This window comes from Rhodnius prolixus, unplaced genomic scaffold, assembly GCF_049639745.1.
Source record: "Rhodnius prolixus isolate KJV_2025 unplaced genomic scaffold, Rpr scaffold_7, whole genome shotgun sequence".
Taxonomy (NCBI): Eukaryota; Metazoa; Arthropoda; class Insecta; order Hemiptera; family Reduviidae; genus Rhodnius; species Rhodnius prolixus.
In genome coordinates, this window is record NW_027411582.1 from 824,027 (window position 1) to 836,180 (window position 12,154).

The 12,154-nt window shown below is 33.7% G+C and overlaps 1 protein-coding gene across 1 annotated transcript; it reads right to left on the reverse strand.

Annotated features, from left to right (window-relative positions):
* Nucleotides 1-2,860: 2,860 nt before the first annotated feature.
* On the reverse strand, nucleotides 2,861-12,150 carry TAF1B (TATA box-binding protein-associated factor RNA polymerase I subunit B). The gene is made up of 11 exons (XM_074113198.1): nucleotides 11,803-12,150; nucleotides 11,379-11,493; nucleotides 11,104-11,302; nucleotides 10,307-10,481; nucleotides 9,637-9,758; nucleotides 8,372-8,584; nucleotides 7,441-7,664; nucleotides 6,750-6,930; nucleotides 6,478-6,674; nucleotides 5,281-5,497; nucleotides 2,861-4,311 (listed from the first exon to the last, which is right to left on the reverse strand). Exons 1-11 carry the CDS (start codon nucleotides 11,896-11,898, stop codon nucleotides 3,831-3,833), a joined length of 2,220 nt encoding a protein of 739 aa, XP_073969299.1. The 5' UTR covers nucleotides 11,899-12,150; the 3' UTR covers nucleotides 2,861-3,830.
* Nucleotides 12,151-12,154: the final 4 nt, after the last annotated feature.

Here is a 12,154-nt window from a genome sequence, read left to right on the forward strand (position 1 = left end):
ACTGATAGAAATCCCACTTTAAAATACTAAAATTTTCCCCTAAACTCGGATAAATTAATGAGAGAAAGATGGATACCGGTAACTGATCTCATTAAGGAGCTGAAGGAAATAAAAACGGCGTGACCAACTTAACTTAAGTAATAGAAATCCTTCCCTGATTTCAATGTGGTAGTGGAACAGACAACTCAACTAGTACTAACCAGTAACCACTAAGTTCACAGAAACACCTTGTTCCTAGAACTGACTTTGTTTACATGACTAAATTTATTTTAGAACATTATTTTAATATTTGTACCCGAGTTCATAAATCAAAGATTAACTACTGAATGAAACAAAACTAATTCTAATGAATAAAACAAAACCTTTATATTTTTCTTCTTTTAATCCAAAATTGAGTTTGTAAAACTTCTTTACTAATGGAGTAAGATTTCGCAACTGGGATACTTCGCGCCTATAAAACAAAAATTGTCAGTATGATTTAAACATATTTGTTTAAAGGATACTTGTCATAAAGGTACTCTTAACTAATTTCAAAATAAAAATGTAACTCAATAATAACACATAAGATCTACTATGTTTTATTAACTGATGGTTCACCAAAAACTCCATTCTGGTCTTTTGAGACCGAAATAAACTGCTTTAATTCTGGTTGTGAAGATCTGGTCATCGACACCTTCTCTCAATAACTTATTGGTCTTTTTCTCTCCTCTAGAGTTGCTCAAGAATACCTCCAAATTCCCGACAGGTAGTTAGCACGATTCTTTAACTTTTCCGATGTTAGTTGCACATAGACTTCCAATCATAACCTGCATTGGAGGAGCTCTAAAAATCTGTTAATAAGACTTCTCTTTCATTTTGATTTTTAAGGTAGTGTTGTGCTTGAATTTTCTGATCCTATTTATGTATATCTGTTTATACGTCCATCTTTAGCAATTAACTATACGCCTTAATGCAGTCAACTCTCTGGTCCACCAAGGAAGTTGCCCTTATGTGGTGTTCAGTTCGACTCTTTTCTGACTTTCCATTTCTTAATATTGCTGCGACATCAACTTTTTTAATCTTACTCAAGCATTCGGTAGTAAATTTATCCAAGCCTACTAAGTTTTTTTTTTTTTTTATTATCCTTTTAATGAAATTTACACCTGTACCTACAGGTACAATAGGTAAATGCGATGAATGTATGTGAATAGCGTGGCAGACGTGAATGACGGTCATCCATTGATGGCCGCCATTAGTCACCCAGTTGGTCACGGGGCCAACGGCGCCTCAGCCGTCTTCGAGGATTGGAGGGTAGCGTAGTTGTAGACAGGTTTGCAGCTAAAGGGGTGGGATGCAGTGAGAGTTTTTGGTGAAAATTTTTGTATCGAATTTTGGCAAGTTCGGAGATAAGTGGAATTTGGAGATCTGTATGTATAGTGTGGTTGCTTACGTAGAATGGAGCGTCTAGTATGCGGCGGAGAATTTTGGATTGCAGTGTTTGTAGTCTATTGAGGTTGGATTTTTTAGCTGTACCGTAAAGTTCGAGTCCGTAAGTACATATTGGTGTGAGAAGGGCTGTATAGAGTCGTCGTTTGTTCTGTAGTGAGAGTTTTGAGCGTTTGTCGAGTAGCCTGGCTAGAAGTTTGTATCGTTTGTTTAGTTCGGTACGTTTAAGTCTCGTATGGGGGTTCCAGGTAAGTCTCTTGTCTAGGTACATTCCAAGGTACCGCACATGGTCGGCTGGTGGGATAGGTGTGTGATGTAAGAAGACAGGTGGCGGAGTTTGACGTTTGAGTGTGAAGACTATGTATTTAGATTTAGTTGGGTTAATTTTTATACGCCAGTTTTCTAACCAAGGTTCTATTGAGTGAAGGTGGGACTGTAGTGAGCGTACTGCGAGGATAGGGTCAGAGTGTGTGGAGAGAATGGCAGTGTCGTCAGCGAAGGTGTAAATAGAGGTATTAAGGTTAGAAGGTAAGTCGGCAGTGTAGATTGTGTAAAGGTTTAACTACTAAGTTAAAAATTTTCTTTTCATTAATTTAACTTATTCGTCATCATTATTACACAATTAATATATTCAAACAAATTCCTACTTCCATTACTAGAAAAGGGATCCTAATACGCTTACAAGAGGTAGAAATTCAAATAATAAGCAATATGCGTTGGTAAGTATCAAATTGGTGTGCTCGGAAGTAGTTTTGCCAACGCAGGTCTACAAAATTTTCTCATAGGTAACTGTCAAGTTTATTTACTTTGAGAATTTCTGGTATTGATTTCGTTTACCTAATGATGGCCGAAAGTGCTAACTATACCAACGTCCTCCTGCTATTCTTTGCCAGTGATTCTATTAAATCGCCCATTTTCATAAAATTTGCAAACCTGTGTTTTAGGCGTGCAATCCTGATTTAAAATACATATATCCAAGTTTTTAACTTAATTTTTTTCAAGTCCTCATAATTGTATTTCCTGCGAAATCTAAATGTTTGACACTCTTGTCTCTAACTCGAAGTAAGCCAAAATAAGGTTTTTAATTACTTTATCTTTTTTATTGTAAGAGGAGGTCTTAGCGATCGATTAAAATTTTGTTCTCTCCAGAAATAAAGTTTCTAAGATCTTCTGATTTAATTAAAGACTTCTTGTTAAATAGAAATAAAAAAAAGAGGCGCCACGGTTGTTAGAAGCGAGGCCCGCAAAGCTGAGAAGTAACGTTGGTACTGGGTTCAATTCCCGGTCTAGGTCTTTTAGGAATTTATTAGGTCTAGGATTTTATTTAATGGTTAATATGAGAATTTGAGAGTCAGTATGTAATTTGGTAGTTGGACGTAAAGCCCGCCTATAAAAATAGGCATTTCTTTACTTTTACAAATGAAAAGAAGGAAACTGTAGAAAAATAAATTATATTTATAAATAAATAAAAAGCAAGAAATACAAATATAATTACAGATTTTTTGTACTACGTGTTTACAGATGATACACAGGAGTGCCCCTATTGACCTTAAAACATTTGTTAAAATTCTATGACAAAATAAACTTTTGAAATATAAATTATGATCGTAGATTTTTCAGTTTCATAACTAGCCAAACTTTCTGTTTAAAGAAACAAATCCCAGATATCTACTATCCACTATGAAATCGATAACATTTAATCTCCAAATTTCGTCTAAAATGTATGTTTATGATAAGAGGTAATTGAATGTTCGGCTGAGATTTTGCGGAGAGACATGCACTGAAGTTAAAAATTGCTAAAATGAATATTTTTTTGTATTGAAGAAAACATTTCCGCATTTTGGACATTTTGGTAATATAAATCTATCTTTAGAATTATAACATTAATACTCAAAATAGAAATAAAATAGATATTCAGGCTCAGCATGAACAAAGAATGTAATAATTACGAACTATGTTCTCACATTTAGAATGAAAATACAAAACTGACGTGAAATTATTACTTTTTAAATTTTTTATTACGGAGAAGTAATTCTGAGTAGGTTGACAATCGCTCTTCACATCTATTCAAGGTCATTATTATTATGAAAATAATAAATTAAACATAATAATTTGATGTTTATAACCAAATTTTTTTTTAAAAAAAAGAAAGAAAGCTAAAGAAAATAATTTTTATCAAGGAGTGAATTTTTGTTTTTGCAGAACTTGAGAGCGCCCCGAAAAAGAACTTGGGGACCAAAATAATAGCGCGAGTAGCCTGTTGAAGAGGCCCAGCTAGAAACTTCAGTAACCAGAAAAGCAACAGAGATGCTAATCTGAAATTTAACAAATATTTAAGAACATCTGGTATATAATTATATCTCAAATGATTCTGACCCCCTCCCAAAAAAAATACAAATTTCCATTTAAAATTTAAAATTAACATAATAATTTTGCACTATCATCATTTCGTGGTAGAGATCCCTTATTGGTTGGCCAATAACTCGAGCACACTCCTTCAACAGCCAATAGAAACTCTCTGGGAATACCTCCATTGCGAAGTTGTCAAACTGGACAGCCGAAGTACCCAGCCTGGAATACTTTCCTTTGTAAATCCAACATTCCCTGGGGATGTTGTAGACATTCCCAGATATGGAGTTCTTCACCACAGAATCTTCGTCCTGAGAGAAAGATGTACATTCCAGTTCTGGAGAAGTACCCTTCTTGCTACTAAAACTTTTTTCATATTCATTGTAAAAATGTAATTTGACTTTTTTCCTTTTACAATTGGATGGTTTAATCTTTCTAACTTGGCGTGGAAATGTTTGTGCTCTTTCTAAGATGAATTCGCTTGCAAGTTTTGATTTGATTGTAATGTCGGGCTCGGTTTCCCCCCAACAGTTCTGTCTGCAAACGATAAAACACATTAAATTAATTTATTATCACCAAGAGATACTTGAAAAAAAAATAAACCTACACCCGGCAATAAAACAAACAGTGATAATCTTTTATCTACCGACAGATAAGATTAATCATTTGCAAATTTGCTACTCTATATTATTTGTACACGATGATATAAGAGGGATGCAAAAAAATAAGTAATTTCTTCATTATCCCCTCTCGGTCTCCCTCCCATAAAACTAGCCAAACAGAGTACTGTTGCTCCAAATTTCTTAAACTGAGTTTGAAAGGAAATATAACTTTAATGGTTCCTTCATTCACAAGGAGAAATCTAACAGGAAGTTCTCAAGGAGCAAACTATTAAATTCTCTTAGTGAAATTCCGAAAATATGAAACTTATTTAAACCTTACTAATTCAAACACTTTGTAAAACGAAAAACACATTAATGGGGAAGCCTACTTAACATGTATTGGCCAAAGTTTATTTAATAACTAATAATTAACGAAGTGTTGCATCATACAAAATTTTTGAATAATGACGTAATTTATGATTCAATAAATTGATAAATGACTCTTGAATAAATGGATACATTTATTTAATTCATTATTTTTTAAAAAATGAATTATTCCGGTGATACTTTAGTGAAATATTGCACATTTTCTCGTACTGGCGCCAACGATTTGCAAGTTACGCTAACTGCTTATATTGCCAACAATAATGAAACTTTTCCAAAAAACGTTTTTGCAATTCTTTTCTCTCTCTACCCTCTCTTTCGTAGAGGCTTCCCTGGTATATTATTGAAGTCGGAGTATGTAAGTTCATACTCTTGAAGACTTAACAATGTCCCCTAACTTATTTCGTTAGCATTTCACTAACAAGTATTGTAATTTCTGTCAAAAATTGAAATTTTAAAGCAAATTAAGAAATTATGGAAATTAACAATAAATGAAACATAAACAAAACATTTGACTCACAATTCATCTGGTGATAGTAAATAATCTAACTTTTGCTGATGGAAGTCCGTTTTTAAAATTTCCATCATTTTTGGCGATATATGGTGATTGTGTTTTGTTAAAACTAAATTTAAAATACTGGTCATGGGCGTTTTAGACGGAACTATTGGATCTACTGTATCACTCATCAAGTATCTCAGACTTCTGCGCAGAGTGTCCTTCAACGAATGATTTATCACTGAAATAGAGAAAAGAGATTAATCACATAAAAACAAGAATGTTCAAGCAGAACATCAATGCAAGTCTACGTTCTACTTTATAAGTCTCTCCATAAAGTCAACGACCTTGATTGGTATTTCAGTCTGGCCTGACGCAAACGTACAAAGGTAACTGAAATTGGAAAATTGACAAAATAAACCAACATTTAGTTGAAAAATCTTCCTCCGAGAGGCAATCGGAACTGTTGCTCTTATTTATTTCAGACTGGGTACTTCCTTTTAATCTAAAGTACATGGCACTAAAGACATGGCAATAGCCATGGCAGCCAATTATATTATACTTTCCATTTCGGGCATGTTGCGCCCTTAACCTGCTCGCATGGTTAACACCGATGGCATTAAGATTTTAGAGCGTCACAGTTCTGCCTCTGATTAGAGCTGAGAGGCCAATTTCCAAAGCCTCCAGATTACAAGGGCTGCAAGGACTTTACTGCAAACTGCTAACATTCAAGTAGGCAAGATTATGGTTATGAAGAGTCTGAATCCATGATACGGGAGTCAGTCTTCAGACATGATCCTCCCATGTACCCTTAAGATTACCCTCGCATATTGGACTTGCAGTACATACGAGGCAATATTCAGTAGTTTACAATAAAAGAGCTTTTCATAGCCTCCTTATACTTTTTATTTTAAAACTTCTTCTCCACTTTTCGCTCTACCCGACCACGTTATAATAGGCCAGTCTGCTTTTTCATATGCCGCGAAGAAAAACATGATGAACTGCGAATGGGACAGGAGAACAGTAATGGAAGAGTGGAAATTTTTTTCCTAATAGATCTCAGAACAATAACGCTGCATGAATGTCTTGTTGTTGATAAATGTTGCTCCTCGTCCCAACATTATCAAGGAAGTTGGTGTACAATTTATGACTGCACTACCTTACTACCTCTTCTAATCTTAACTCTTCCAGGAGTCACACTAACTTTCCTTAAGTACTTACCATGTTCTCTTTTGATAATCTGTCTAACTGGTGTATTATCCCATTGTGAAAGAAAGGGATCCGGTCCGCCAAATCTACTGTTCGGGTACAGTTTCTCTCTGGTGGATGCGTGGTAATATGAACAGACGGCACCTCGAGCGTTTATAAACTTCATCCAGTGCACCCAGCTGAACTGCACTTGACCAATCTTCTTACTGCTGTGAACAAATTGTACAAATATTAACACCATTTTGGAGAAAACATCGATCCAAATCCAAAACAAGATTTCTTACTTATTGACTTTAGCGGCTAATTCAGACAATTTTCTTTCAGTAATGCCGTCTAGTCCGAAAAGCAACTTCAAGACGAACACAATCATGGCCATAGCTCGGCCTTCATAGTTGGCCGTAGTGGAGATCTTACATTCTGCACTCCTTATATAAAGTAATTTATCTATTATTTCCATTATTTGAACTGAAACAAAATCAATAGAACTAATTAAGTTTAGACGAACGTCAGCTAATTTTCCCACTCGACGATATACTTTGTTACAATTGTTGGCCTAGGACTGTAGTACTGTTTTCTAGAATGGCTCCAGCAAAGAGATGGAATGGAGGAGTCAACAATAAATAACTGCGCTGCATTTGAGAGAGATGTGGAAGCATAGGGAATTATTCTGGCGTTGTAGGAGGATATCCTCTTTATAGAATCTCCCTCAGAATAGAGGCTATTGAGATTACGGGGCTACCATTACACCCTAGAGGCTAATCAGTTATCTTATATGTGTTATAAGGCCTTACCTTACTAAGTACTAGAATCTCTAAGTGTATTACATTAAGAATGAAAGTCTCATCTTACCCATCAGGTATCTCATCAACCTTTTATAATACTCACACCACTTTCAACTGCCAATGAATGAATGAAACCTTTTGAGATCATCCAAGAAAAGTTACAGAAAAGTTAGAAAAAATAAAAACTATAAACCTGGTAACGAAAGTTCCTGGCAGTATCGTTGAATGGTGGGTCTCAAATTCATTTTACAATCTTCTAATTCCAAAAAGTTATACAATCTACCAACATTTAATTCCAGACAATATCTGGAATTTGGAAAATTATAGAAAATGGCTTTAACGTCTTTTTCTACTGTTACGTCAGCAGGTAAGAGCTTTTCTGCCTGGCCAATAGACATGTATCCTTCCTCGTTCCATCTGAAAATTTAATATTGCCATTGAATATTGAACTTTTAGACAATAATCAGTTTCTAATATCAAGTACGGGAATATTAGTATGAAACGATGTTAGTATGAAACATCAGGGTTATATGGGTGTGTTTCATCCAACGAACTTCTCCGAACAAGGTTATTTTTCTTATAAAGGCGTCAACTACAACATGTACAGTAGCTTGGGACAGGAAATTCTTTGTAAAACCTTGATCTTCGGATCCCTGAGGGAAATTGGTTGGGACAAGTTCAGTAGGAATGACTCAAAAACAAAAACACATTTTATCTAACAATGATTTTCAAACCACAGCGAATCACTTTCGGTCTCAGTGTGATGACGTCAGACTGAAACTTTACTAATGGAAGTAACTTTCTCTTCACAAACCTGAGGATTTATCTCTGAAAATGGTTAAAAATCCGAAACCGATCCGAATCCAACCATGTGTTCAACAGATATATGCATAATCTACTTGGCATCTAAACTTGGCATTGTTCCCGTTTAAAGGGCTCAAACAAGCCGGGAACTTTGTCCAGGTTGTGATTGCCATACAACCACTTTTCCCCTGTATCTAAACTAAATTAGATTAGTTTCTGGAGGGTTCTATTTTCTCATGCATTTCTGCCAAAAAGGGCTGACTGTATTATAACTTGTCTTATATGTACATATAAGAGCTCTATTATAAAAACTGTCTAACCTGAAAATATCGGCCAGATGAATATCCTCCTTCGCTAGAATTAAAGCAAGCCGGATTATTGCAACAATTTTCGTAAGATTCATATATCTTACTGATTTAACTTCACGTTCTTTCCATTTTGTTTGCATTACTTTGCGATCTTCCATCTCTAGATTTTTAGCGTTCTCTAATAGTGATAGAAATGTTTCCTTAGCGTACTTCGTGTATCTCAATCTAGAATTAAAAGGAACAATAAACATTAAATTCCATCATAAATTTACAAACTTATAGATAAACATTCTTAGTGAAGGTATCAAGGCGGGGCAGGGCAAAGGACCAACTTTTTGCTGTTAATTAAAATGGAAATCAGTGATTTCAAAAAAATAATACGAAAATGTGGGCAAATATCAATTATGTTGGCAACCCGATAAAAACCATTAAAAGTTGACAGGAATATAGTAACTACGTTCCGGATATACTTATAGCGTATGTCTAACTAAAATGGAAAAATGCAGACACTCTTGTAACATTTAGTTTCGAAATTAATAACTTCGGAGGATAGTCCAAAAATAATATAACCAATCTACTCTTCTCAAAGAGTAGATTTCATTTTTTTTAAGAATATTAGAATAACAAATTCATCTACACAGAAAAATTCTACTTTTCGTTTACTTCATTTTAATTCTGTTTATTTAATTTTAACATTACTGAGACTTCAGAAAACTATGACTTTTTGGATATTACCAATCTCTGGCCACAGATCAATTTGCCATAGATCCGTGAAAACCTGCGATTTAGTTATCGAAGTAAAATAAATTTTACTTTTTGTCAACTCCAATAAAGATAAAATGAGCACATTATCATTCTAATCTATTTCCTCAGACAAAAAAAAAATTAATCAGGTAGTTAAGTTGACGAATATCGCGAAAGAGAAAGATTTTGGGACTTAGAATCTGAGGCAGATATTTAGAGCTTAAGGTTGGATGAAGAACTGGATGAGTAAACCTGGTTGAATGATAAAAATGGAATTGGTAGAGAACCTATTTAGAGGAACCGGTAGTAAAAACAGGTACAGATTAAAAGGAAAGCCTGGGGTGAGTGATCAATGTTCTCCCAATCCTGACTTTTTATTGACTTCAATTCGCGTATTTCGTATTTTGACCAATATCTTCGTGTGGGTGACCTCATAGTTAAGGGCAAAAGTTTCCTCTTAAAATTCTATTTCTAAAAATTGCTAATACGTAAAAAAAATAACTTTAAATACTAAAGAAAATATAATAACTTACTTGTAACTTCGCTGCGAGCTCTTTTGCGAAAGACTTCTATCAGATATAGTCTCCATAGTCAGCAAGGAAGTTTGACTACAAATGGACGAAGTTTCTAAATACTCAGCTTTGGCTAAAGCTCTCTGAAAATTAAGTTAAATAGTAATTCCTGAAGTTCAAATATGTTTACTTTCTCATTGAGCACTTACTATATCTGCTATACATTTGTTTATCTTACTATTTTCTACTTATATATAAATAAATTTTGTCAATTGAAAATTAGAGCGACCTTTCGAAAAGTATTATGATCACATACGAGTATTATGTATTTTAAACACATTTCGAAATATTAGCAACATATATATTTTTCCTCTAAAATCCTAACAGACGATTTTTTAATCATGTCAGTATTCATACTGTTGGAATATTTCATTATTTTTGTAAATATGTTTGCAGTAAAGAAGTTTTTAATCCATCTGTCTAAGATATGGTAGATTGTACATTAGTCCAACATAGTACTTTAATAAGGTGAGCAAGCTCACCTTACTTAGATCTGTCTTCCTAGGAAAATTTTACAAATAAACCTTGTAGACCGCATTCGAACAAAATGTGGTTTAAGACCAACATATTCATGAAGCAAAATATCTGTTCGGTTACATTATTCTACATTCAAAATTTAATATTTTCTGACTTTTTTTAAAGAATGCCTGTATTTTTCACTTCTTGATGACAACAATGAGGTTCTCGATGTGTCTGACGTAGTGGATAAACGCTTTCGACGTTGGCGTTTTCTTGGTCTTCGATAAACTGGTCTCCTATGAGCTCGAGTCACGTCATCTGATGCACCATACACCAATTCAGCATCCCTACATAAACATAAGAAGCTGTACAACAAAACATGGACTTAATTAACTATTTTTATGTTTCACTTATTAGTTGAATCTTAATTTTAGCAAATTAGTAAACCTACTTTGGTATTTTTCATTTTTTTAATACTTTTTCAGTAATTAACTGAAATAAATAATTCCTATTTTTGCGCTGGTATCCTAATAGCTTTAGTTAATTTAAACCGTTACAATTCAAGAGTGGGATGAAGAACTAGTCGCAGTAAGAGGTGTGTAAATTACAGTCTTTAAAAACAAACATAAGTGTGGATTATGTTCCGCCAATGAGAACTGTTTACATCAAAAAAGTGATGAAAGAACTTGGTCTAAAAAGAAATGGTTGTGAAGTTGAAAAGTAGCCTTTATTTTGAAAGAGTCTACAACAGACGAAGACGAAGAAATCACGGCAAGGAAATAAACCAAATGAACAAACAATCAAGGAAGGCCACTTTTACTGTATTCCATACTTTATATTGACCCTCGATAACAAATTGCAAATATACTAAAGTAAAATTTTGCCTCTAATATTAAAATAGTACAAGAAATGTCTTATAACAATAACAAAATAATATATGTACATCGCACTTAATTAATTCAATCTTACTTTCTGCGGAACAACACTCCTAGTCTAGGCTTTTTTTCCAAATTCTTGGAAATGAAAGCAACTTCTGCTTTCTTAAGATACGCAGCCCACAATTTCAATGCAATTCTTTTTATATCAGGCGAAACACCTAATAGAACTAATTCTTTTACCAGTCCAACAAGTATGTGGTTCAATACTTCCCACGACGTCAGTTGTTTCTCTAAAAATAAAATTGTTGAAAGCATAGCATCAAAAGCAATTATTGCAGATTTTACTGACCTTAATAAAATACTTACTAGATACATCAACTACTTTTTTCAATTGTTCATCCTTCTCTACCGAGATATTTTTCTGAGGTAAGACAATGGAGGTTTGTCCACCGTAATTTTCGTAGACTCTTTCGACAATTTCCTTTAATAAAAATAGTATTGTAGATGAGAAAAATCTTAAAAAACTGTGAGTGTGGTACAATCTGATAGCTCAATTCTCGATAAATGCACATAACAATTCATATAATATTCCCAATGACTACAGTTTTAAAAACCTTACCCTATAAATAGTTATAAGATTCACATGGTGAAAATGCACCTTATGTACACATAATAACAGAAAGTTTAAGGTGTTTTCTTAAGATCGTAACAGATCTTAAATCGTTGTTCACCACAAGAACATTAAAAATAAAATCATTTTATGAGAAAAGTTTGAAAAAAAAAATTATACCTGTGACTGTACATTACATTCTGTACAGAAATAAAATCCAGATTCTAGAACGTAATCAAAGCCGCCACAATTTAAACATTGCGGATTTTTTGTCATATTACAAAATTAATATAAATATTATATGAAATTATATCATTTTTATACTTCAAAATAACTCGTTCATAAGGACCAAATAAACCGGCACTATTCGGCCTATAACCAGTCAGAAGGTAAAAACCTCTATGTACTAATGTTCTTAATCATTTTTGTACACAATTGTTCAAATCCTATAAAACTTTATCAGCATTGTAAAAAAAATTGGCAAGGGAATAATTTAACAATTCTCTTAAAAATTTTAGAATGATAAAAAATG

What these genes read in the sequence shown, in the direction of transcription:
- TAF1B (XM_074113198.1), bottom strand. Translation starts at nt 11,898, where the DNA reads ATGACAAAAAATCCGCAATGTTTAAATTGTGGCGGCTTTGATTACGTT. An exon ending in CATCTGGCCGATATTTTCAG is followed by an intron (nt 7,665 to 8,371) that starts GTTAGACAGTTT and finishes TTAAATTTTCAG; the next exon opens with ATGGAACGAGGAAGGATACA. An exon ending in TTACTATCACCAGATGAATT is followed by an intron (nt 4,312 to 5,280) that starts GTGAGTCAAATG and finishes TATCGTTTGCAG; the next exon opens with ACAGAACTGTTGGGGGGAAA.